At 37.6% G+C, this 11,038-nt stretch overlaps 1 protein-coding gene across 1 annotated transcript in view; it reads left to right on the top strand.

Moving 5' to 3' along the window:
• Positions 1 to 10,550, top strand: part of LOC118843765 (WD repeat containing planar cell polarity effector) — a 397,160-nt gene extending 386,610 nt beyond the window's left edge. The window contains exons 18-19 of the mRNA XM_036751528.1: positions 912 to 940; positions 10,084 to 10,550. Coding sequence (XP_036607423.1) covers positions 912 to 940; positions 10,084 to 10,134 — 80 coding nt within the window. The 3' untranslated portion in view covers positions 10,135 to 10,550. The remainder of the gene's footprint in view (positions 1 to 911; positions 941 to 10,083) is intronic.
• Positions 10,551 to 11,038: the final 488 nt, after the last annotated feature.

The following is an 11,038-nucleotide window of genomic DNA, read 5'->3' on the forward strand; positions in this document are numbered from 1 at the left end:
ACAGATCTGGCCAACCTTAGGTTTTTATTGAAACAATAGACAATATATTTTGATTTGCCATTTTAGTGAGAGATCTGTGGTAGTTGGGCTTCGTTTACTAAAGCATTTATGTAAATTTCTACGCTTGTAGGCCAGTGGCATAAATCGCACTGCTGGATGCATTTTTGGACAGCCCTAGTTTAGCATATTAAAAATATATCTTTAAGAAACTCCAACAATTAGCGAACATACAAAAAGTTGATCCAATTGACAGGCTCCATAGATGTGATTTCCCAATAATTCCTAATAAAGATCTTTTACAACTCAGTTAAATTAACATTGAGCAAAAAGCCACTAGGTTGAGAAATGTGTCAATAGCAGGTAAAACCTCCATATTTGCCAATTACTAATTATGGTGCAGCTGGGTGGTATAATGGGTAGAGCTCTGGACTTGTCCCAGACACTCACAACCTGTGTGTCCTTGGATAAGTTGGTTAACCTCTATTAACCTCAGTTTCCTTATTTGTAAAATTCATATTATAATAGCACCTACCCCACAGGGTATTATTAAAGACACTTTTTTATATTCTCCACTAAACCATTATCTTGGAAATAAAAACATCAAGAGAAGCATAACGTGCAGATATTCTGATCAGTGACAGACAGCACACATGAAAATCTGCAGGGTACATATTCATCAAATGTTGTCATGTGTTGTTGATAAAGTTTCATCTGTTATATTGTGTCTTAGACATAACTTTCTCTAAGGCTGTTCAGCATTTCAATTTATTCAGAATCCAATTATTTTTAAGAATTGCTGTGTTTTACAAGAAAGGAATTGAAATTTATGCTAATAATCTATAAGGTTTTTTTTCATTGGGTTCCAGTACAATATTACAGAATTAAATTCCTGTAATCTCTTCTTTTTAAAGGAGAACTAAGAGAAGATGACACAGAGCAGGTAACACATTTTTCATGTAATATTTATAAGATATTTAAGGATCGCGTAAAAACGAAGAGCATGTTTCATATTCTGCCCAGGTGACTGTGTTTTAAGATTATTACAATGAAGCTGTAGAAAGGTGAACTTGTGCACAGAAGAATATAAAAAGCAGCATCCTGGATCAGACCAACCCCTCATTCTGTCTTCTATTTTGTCTCTGACAGTGGTATAAAGGTCTGTTTGCGAGAAAACATGATTTCTTTCCATGATATCAACCTCAAAAGTTTAGCAATATTCTGTGAAACATGGCTATTTAGCTGCTCTCCTAATGATGCCCCTGATTTATCTATGAGATCATCTAAATTATGTTGCAGTGTTTAACAGAACTAAGGGATCTTATCCCAAAAGCTATTTTTAATTTAACCTCTCAAACTTAACTTCTTCTTTCTTCTCCTTCTTTTCTCTTCCTCCTCCTCTTCTTCTCCTTCACCTTCTTCTTTTTCTCTACCTTCTTCTTTTCCTTCACCTTCTTCTTCTTTTTCTTCTCCTTCACCTTCTCCTCCTCTTCCTCTTCTTCTTCTTCTCCTTCACCATCTTCTTTTCTCCACCTTCTTCTCCTCCTTTACCTTTTCGTCCTTCACCTTCTTCTTTACCTTCTTCTTTACCCTCTTCTTCTTCTCCTTCACCTTCTCCTCCTCCTCCTTCTTCTCTTCCTCCTCTTCCTTCTTCTTTTCTGTCTCTCTCTCCCCTGATACACATACATCTTGACATGACCCGTTGTTGCTCTCCAGGTTAAACCCTTTGGGGAAAAACCAAACAATTCCAGCCCTTCCTCCACATGACAGACCTCCAAATCCTAGGACACTAGTTTTCTCTTCTCCAAGCTAAACATGCCTAGAGCTCCGGTCAGCTGATCCCAATATGACATGAACTCAAGGCCTTTCACTGCCTTGATTGCCCTTCTCTGGACGCTGTAAACTAATGCGTGACAACTGATCAATGTCTCTCTTGTACCTGGTGCCCAGGACTGATTACAGTACTCCAGACGAGGTCTGACAAGGGCAGAGCACAGTAGGACTGTTTCTCCCCTGTTAATGCAGCTGAAGTTTGTATTAGCTCTTTTGGCTGCTACATGACATTGTCGACTTATCTTGAGTTGAGTTTTGCTAAAACATTCAGAGCTTTTTCAAAGCAACTGCTGTCTGTCTGTCCAGGCCTTCCCTACATTATACTTGTGAAGTTGATCCTTTTAATCCAAATGCCTCACTTATCCCTAATGAATTTCATAAAATGGTCTAGAGCCAAAAGAAACCTCAGAGACCAGTGAGTCCAGGGCTCCTTAGCCTGTTTCTGTGACAGAGCAACAAGGGGATGAAGTCCATGGGCCCCTTCCCAGAATAATGTTTTTGAATGCAAAAAATAAAATACATAGGAGTACTAAGACAACTAATTATAGTAAACTAAAGAGTAATTTTTTCCTGTCCAAGTTGTTGAAATCAGTCCACCAACCCAAGTTAAGAACTCTCAATCTAGACCAACTACCTCATTTCACAGGAAATTAAAAATTACAGATGCCAAGGAAACATCCATATTAGGCAACACCAACCCTAATATAGAACCAGGAGTCAAACTTAGATCTTCTGACTATAGATTGATTAACTGGAAAGCAAAGATTAGCACAGTCTTTTGCTCAACTGCATCATTTTCTCTAATAAAAAATTAAAAACTGTTGAAACAAGGAGCAATAACACTGGGATAGGATTCAGAAGACTTGGACTCATGTCCTCCTCTGCTGTCACCTGGCCGCATCATCGTGGATGGATCAGCCTGCCGTTCTAGGCCTCAGCTTCCTTGTCTATAGAGTAAGGAAGCTGGAACAGATTATTTCTAAGATTCCTTCCATGTCTAATTGTCAATAAGAATAAGGATAATGATGATGTATATAGTGCTTTAAAGTTTACAAAGATATATATAAAATAATATTGTCTATATAATATACATACATATATACATACATAAATGTGTGTATATGTATATATGTGTATATGATATACATATATAAATGTATATATGTGTGTGTGCATATATGTGTATATATACAAATATATAACTTATTTTAGCCTTGCAATAACCCTGTGAGATAGGTGCTATTATTATCCCCATTTTACAGATGAGGAAACAGAGGGAGAAAAGTTAAGTGATTTGCCCAGGGTCACACAGCTGGTAGTATCTGAGGTATAATTGAATTCAGGTCTTCTTGATTCTGTCAGATACTCTATTTGATATGCCACCTAGCTGCCAAATGAGTATTATTCACCCATTTCAGTCATGTCTGACTCCTCATGACCCCATTTTGGGTTTTCTTGGCAAAGATACTGGATTGGTTTGCCATTTCCTTCTCCAGCTTATTTGACAGATGAGAAAACCGAGGCAAGCAGGGTTAAGTGACTTGCCCAGGGTCACACAGCTAGTAGGTGTCTGAGGCCAGATTTGAACTCAGAAAGATAAGTCTTCGTAACTCTAGGCTCAGCACTCTGTCCACTGTGCCATTAAAAGGGTAAAGATGATTTAGAATGACTTAGAGAAGAACAAATATATAAAGATAATTTATTTTGCCTTGATCTTAAACTGTTTTCAATCACCACTTAATTTAAACCTATTCTTCCCCTCAGGCCTGGACAGAACATCACTCTTAGGCTTCCAAGAAATTGTTCAAGATGATTTAAAAGTCTTTTGGGGACATATACAAAGGTCAGGCTCTAGGCACTTTGGGTGCACCAAATGCATTTATCTATCACATAATATGAATTATTTCTACATTATTTGTTCTCTAATTTTCATAACTAGCTAATTTCCAAAGAATGGCAAATTCTGTTTATGTTAGCAATTATGTTACCAATCCTGGTGGTATGATTCTTCATCAACTGTTAGCACGTCAAAATGATGTTTGTCGAAACTGGAAAATTGTTGTCACATTTATTCTTTACCCTGGGACTGTTGGCTTTTAATACTTTTTTAATGTGTCAAAAGCTCCCAATAAGAACAGCTAAACTACAGTTTCAGCAAAGATATAAGTAACAAATCTAACTACCACCAACATAAATAGTGGGTAAAGATATTATCCAATGGATGGACATTATCCATGGCATCATTCCATTCCTTGTGCTCCAGTCAAACTTAACAGCTCTTGCCCCCTCAACCAACCTACCCCTGACCCAGCCATAAATATATATATGTGTATATATGTACATATGTATGCATATATATATATATATATATATATGCTCTGAGAATTCCAGCTTTGTTCATTACCTTTTTCATGCTAATCCCTAAGCCTTCAATCTCCTTATTCTCCCTCATATCTGTTAAATTCCAACACGTTCATTAAAGCTTCCATTAAAACAGGCAAGGATAGCTAACCCAGCAGATAAGATTCAGGATCCAAAAAAGATCTTAGCAGTCTAGAGCTAGATCAGAGTATAGATCAAATCTTATAGGAAATCATTTCCCAGGGATAAAGTTAAAATCTTACACTTGGATTCAAAAAATCAACTTCAGAAGCACAAGATAGGGTTGAGGTGACTAAATAAATAGCTGTTCCTCAGGAAGAAAAACCAACAACCAGGTGTTCACCAACTCAATACAAATAAGGGATCCTATGCAGAATATGAGAGGAGAACAGTCCTCTTTTACTCTATCCTGGCCAGACCACACCTGAAATATGGTTTTTGGTCCCAGAAAGCATGTTTTAGAAAAGACAGGATAATAATAATAAATTAAGAAATAATAAGCTGGAAGGTATCCAAAGGAGGACAGCCGGTATGGCAAAGGATTTGACAAGGCCCAACAAAGACAGATTGAAGGAACGGACAAATCTTAGCCTCTGTGAGAGAAGATTTCACTCCTACATGATAGCAGTCTTCAAATAACAGTTTGTCATGTAGATGAGACTTATCCTACATGGCCCCAGAGAGTAGAACTAGGAGCAGTGGACAGAGGTGCTACAGAAGCAATTTCCTGACAATTAGAGCTGGCCAAAAAAGTGGAATGCAGCACTTCACAAGGTAGCGGGCTCCCCATCACTCAAGCCGCAGTTGGATGACCAGTTGTTGAAGATATTGGAGAGGAGATTTCCTTTCATCTATGTGTAGAATTAGAGGATCTCTGAGCCGCCATCTCCCTCTGAGATCCTGTAAAATGCTCCCTTCTACATGGAGCTTTTCCTCAGTCCCCCAGTCTACACCACCTTCCTCATGGCACAAGCTCACAGAATCTCAGAAGCCGCCTGATCCAAGCCAGACTTGAACAAGAGGGCCTTCTGCGTCACACCCGGCAACAAGGGCTGAGCCTGGTGCCATTTAACATTCATATCAATGTCTAGAATAACCACTTTCACTTTTGTATTCCTATTTGATGCTCGCAGTGTTCAGGTCTTCCTGACTTCCTTGAAGAAAATATTCATCATGTATAGACATGAGTCTTCCTGTCCAGTCCAAAAGCCTCTGGCTTCCCATCTCTGACTACTGAGCCCTGTTTTCCAACATATTTTTCACTTTCTTCACCCAAGCCTACCTTTGCCCACTATGTCTCTCTGTGCATAAGAGAAACAATAGTACAATAGTACAGTTAAGTGGATTTGGAACTGGTTGAATAATTGGCCCCCAAAAGAAGTCATTAACAATTAGTCTAAATATAGAAAGAGGCGTCTGGTGGATGCCCAGAGAGCTGTGCTGCTCGACGTTGGTGTTAATGACTTGAATAAGGCACGGCTCATTCATCATGGTATACTCATCACATTTGCAGATGACATGAAGCTGGGAGGGATAGGATTAGAGTCAGGATCCAAAAAGATCTTGCCAGGCCCAACCTAATAAGGTGAAATATGACAGGGATAAAAATTTAAATCTTGTACTTGGGCTCATAAAAATCCATAAGTCCAAGGAGGGAGAAGATAACTAAATGGAAATTTGGGGGGAAAGATCTAGGGTTTTATGGGTTGACTTAGAAAACCACAAATTAACGTTATCTCAGGCATTTGTATTTATTTTGTTAAACATTTCCCAATTTCATCTTAACCTAGTTTGGTCTTCTTTATGGGTGTTTTGTATCTGGGGCCTTGAGTTTGGCACCTTGGCTAGAGGATATCTAGAGGAAGGTAATTGAGAAAGCCAGGATAGCCAGAGATCTGAGATCTAGAGCTGGAGCCTCAGGTAATTTATTCTAACCTCATGGTTTTATAAAAGAGGATTTGTGCAATGGTCTGGTCAAAGGTAAGATTTAGACCAACCTCCTCCAACTCTTGACTCAGTGCCCTTTGCACCACAACTCCTCATCGGTGAAAGGCCTCTGTTTCACATCAAATGAGGATTGTCTGAAGGAATTGGGGAGATTTAGCCTGGAAAAGGGGGTGGGAATAGGGGGTGTAGCTGTGTGGAAGAGAGATTAGATCTGCTTGATTCAAGCAGTAGGTAGAAACAACCAATTTAGATTTGAAGGCAGGAAAAAACTTCCTAACGACCAGAGCTGACCAAAAGTGGCATGGGCCATCTCGGGTGGCAGTGAGTTCCCCCTCATCAGAGGTCTGCAAGGAAAGCCTGGATGTCCACTTAGAAGTAAGATTTTTTCAAGTGTACCTTGACCATTCCAACACAGAAATTCTATGAATGCCTGTTTTACTTCACAGTTGTGAGGAAAACCATGTAAACTATAAAACAACTTGTAAACACAAGCAATAACTAAAATTCTCTATTAACCATATTTAAAAAAAATTTTTTGGAGGAGAGAAAGCAAAGCAATCGGGATTAAGTGACTTGCCCAAGGTCACACAGCTCATAAGTGTCAAGTGTCTGAGGCCAAATTTGAACTCAGGCTCTCCTGACTCCAGGGCCAATGCTCTATTCACTTCTATTAACCATATTTATACTTCAATAGAAAAATATCCATATAGCTACAAAAAAAGGAGGAAATCTAATTTCTGATACTGCCCATTAGAATGTAAACTTCTTAAAAAAAGGAATTCTTTCATTCTCAGCACATAGCAGAGGGACTGGCATATAGTAAGCACTTAGTAAATACTGGTCAATTGAGATAATCATTTGAAATAACAAAGGAAATTATCATCTAAAATTGTTAATAGCAGAAAGAGTATCAGGCTAAAAGTCAAAAGGCCTGAATTAGGCCAATTATTAGTTGTTCCACTTTAGACAAATTATTTTTAAAAACTAAGGCTTAGAAAGACTAGCTATAAAATGCCAGTCGTACTACTTCTACATATTTCCCAGAGCCATTGTGAAAATCAAATTGGATAATGCGTAAAAAGTGCTTTTTAATTGTAAAGTGTAGACAAATGTTAGCTATTAAACATTAACTAAATAGTAATTCTAAGAATCAAATTAAAAGCAGACCTTGACTTGTCTGTAGAATTTGCTTACGACAGTTAGGATACACTTTTTAAAAAAAATCACAAGGAAAGGTGACCTGGTATCACCCAACATTACGTAACACAATAAGGGTGTGGTTCAGAAAATGCACTAAGATGAATGTAGAAACCAGATGAGGGATTGGGGAAAACCCTTTTGTTGCTTCTGTAAATTACTACAGGAATTAACATGCAGACTCTTTCAATCAAAGGTGAGCACACTTTTTAGCACTTAATGAAATGAAAATCACTCTCCCTCACAGCCACAACTTCCTACTTTCTAAATAAAATCGCCTACCAAAGTAGGCAAGAAAGATAAAATGAGTGAAGGCCAAAACAAATACATGCATACACATATTCTTTAATCCTGGCTCACATATACCTATGTATTCAAAGATGTTTTGTTTTTCTTAGGATCTTTAAAAGGCAAGTTTTTTATCTTGAGGATACTCTCTGAGATCACTACTCGGTACTAGCACCAGTATGCCCAACATTTGGAAAAGCATACTTACGTGCCCGATAGTGTCTAGGTGAAAATATTCAGGTTGGAGTGGATCGAAATGTGCCTTCAAATCCTGGCTCTGCAACTCAACTAGCCTCACTAGGCCTCAGCTTCTTAAATTAAGAGATTAGGCCAGGTGATCTCTAAAGTCCCACCTAACTGGCAGTCTCCAAACTCCTACTGCTATTACCTCACTAATCTTTAGTACATCCTCATGAGAGAAGTAAAGTACAGCCAGGTGCTTACACACTGGAACAGGATATTGTGAAAAGTTGTAGAATCTCCTTCTCCTGGAGTCTTTAAAAATAGGATTAATGCTCATCTCACTCAAATGGTTTAGAGAAATCCTAAAAGGGGAATGGGTTGATGACTTTTCATCTGACTGTATATTTCTATGATTCCTCTTTATTTAAAAATAGGGTCCAGAGAAGGATTTGTGTGACTGGTAGCAAAGACTATAGGAATTCAAGAGAATGGTTAAATCATGGAATCAAAGTATGGAAAGTCTGGGCCCCCAAAAGCAATTATTCTCAACAACCTTGGGCAAATTAAGTGATTGTCATTAATACAATTCAACAAAGCAGTGATAATAGAGTTAAAACTTAACAGAATCTACAGCTTCTCATGACTACTGTAAGATCATGCAAAGTATACTTTAACATAGTTCACAGGCCAAGAGATGGAGTTGGTGCTTTGGAAAAATGTTAGTACTTACAATGGTTTTTGTGGGTTGTTGGGGTTTTTTGGGTTTTTTTCCTTTTTTTTTTTTATTAAACTGAAAGCTACCCAAACCCCACTGAACTTGCCAGCACACACACAAGCCCCAGGCAGTATTAAATTACTCATTCTTCTTGTTACTTGTTTTTCCAGGGTTTTTTTTTTTATTCTGTGTCTAAGCGGTATATACACGCACCTACATTCATTTCCCTTACTTTATGTCATGCCTACATTTTCTTTGGGGTGTGGCTGTTTGCATGTAGTTCAAAGGCAATGACTTTCTGGAAATCACTTAGAAGAAGTCGAGAGATAACAGGAAATATCTCAAATTAGAGGTGACTAGTTTACAAAGTTCAATTAAATTCAGATTAACCTATAATTTAAGAGAAATATCAATGTTCTTAATTCCTGTGCCATACATGCCACTGTGTAGCCCAGCTTGTGTTGCAATCATCCTTGCCTTTCACCTTTACCATTTTAACTCTTTGTTGGCTATCTCCAAACTCCAACACGTGTAGCAAGGTAGTTTCCTTTCTCAAATAACACTACCACCTTCACTCTCAATTTAGCTGGTTTCCTGGCTCTTTCAATGTCTCTTTCAATAGCATCTTACATTTCTATCCAGTCAATGAACCTGACTGTCCTTCACAGGATAGGGAAATGAAAAAAAAAAAAGGTGAGTGAAGAAAGAAGTTTGTCATAAACCAGCGGGGGCAGGAAATCAGGAGGGGTCTATCTTTGCAGCTCCATATAGGATTTATGCCCAAAATATTCCCTGTAAAACATTTTTGCATCAGTACTTTCAAGCCTACTTTTGTGATATTGTAGATCATAATACTTCAAGGGACATGGGACATTCTCAATTAAAAATTAATTTTAATTTGCTAAAATCTGTGAAATAATTCACTAAAATTAAGCATAAAACACTTTCATTGTAACAAGTGTTTCATTTTAGTAGGTGTTTTTCACCTTTGTGGCAAATTTCTCTATATCATAGATTTTAAAATTTCAACTTAAAATTGGTCTTTTCTAACTTTGACTTTCTTGTATTTCATATGGTGTGTTCTACCTTCTTTCTCTGATTTTAATAATTCAAATTAAATTCAATTAGATATTGCTAAAACACCTGTTGTTTGTAAGTCACTATGCTATACCCTATGGGATATACAAAGTAAACTAGGTCTATTTCTTACAGAGCTAACCATACGGTGGGGAAAGGGAAAATCAGGGATATATGTGTGTGTGTGTGTGTGTGTGTGTGTGTGTATGTAGATAGATATGTAAATAAATTTAATGTCATGTAGAATATGAAAAGGGATGAATAATACAAAGTACTTTGGTAGTTCACAGTAGGGAGGGGACAGTGAATTAAGTAAGACCAGTAAGATTGGTCTTTATATTACAAATAATTAAAAATGCTTTTCTCCATCATATTTTAAATTATTAGCTATCTAGCTACTATAAAATCACTAATCAGCTTATTCCATCTTCCAGAGTGTAATTTTTTTTCTCTTTTTGTTTCAGGAAATTGGAGATGGTGGTTCTCTGAGAATGGTTCACTTTGGTTTGGTATAACAAAGAAAAAACAACCTTTCACTTGATGACTATATTCCTTAATGTACCCAAATAAGAACATATCTGGCATGTACACACAGTCCCATTTTTCAGTAGATTTCCCTCATGTGACAATCCCCAGCCATCACTCCTACACACTCCTCACAGTATCCTCATCAAATGGCTATTCACTTCCAGGTTAACTGCTACTTCTAAATCCCGTGGATACTGTACCTATGATGTGTGTGAAAAGCACCTCACAGATGGGAAGGCCAGAGAGAGTACATACTTAAAGACATCACTAAGGCCATTATTGAGTTTTAAGTTGTCCACACTAAATGTTGACCTAGTCACCCAAAGAATCCATTCAAATCTCATATGGGGGAAAGCAAATGGCCATATATCACTTCATGTGTATTAATGTAAAAAATGAAATGTAAAACAGCAAATAAATTTATTTTAACTGTGGACAAACGAAACATTATGCTTCATTGAATGTAGGTTAAGTTTCACGTTGCATTATCTACATAAAATTTGACAGGTGACAAATTCTTTTCTTGGGTGACTAAATTGATCCAAATTTTCATAGAACCAAGTATTGGCAGTGGTGAGGATATAAATTATTTGCTTTGAGATTTTGATTGTATGGTGAATGCCTTGTTTTACAACATGTTGGAAGAATGAGGACATCAATTAGTCAAACCTGATTGACTAAAAGCTAACTCCTGATTGATGTTCTTGTTCAGCCTCGGCCCAGATTGATGCCCAAGGGGCCACTGTATCACTAAGGTGAGAGGAGTCATACAAGCAGAGTCCTGCAGACTAAATGGCATCTATCTGCCCTTGGTATAAATATGCCTGTGGCTTCTCCTCCAGCAATGGTACAATCAACCCCCTCTCCAAATGCCTTACTAGGGTTAACCTC

This window comes from Trichosurus vulpecula, chromosome 3, assembly GCF_011100635.1.
Source record: "Trichosurus vulpecula isolate mTriVul1 chromosome 3, mTriVul1.pri, whole genome shotgun sequence".
Classification (NCBI taxonomy): domain Eukaryota; kingdom Metazoa; phylum Chordata; class Mammalia; order Diprotodontia; family Phalangeridae; genus Trichosurus; species Trichosurus vulpecula.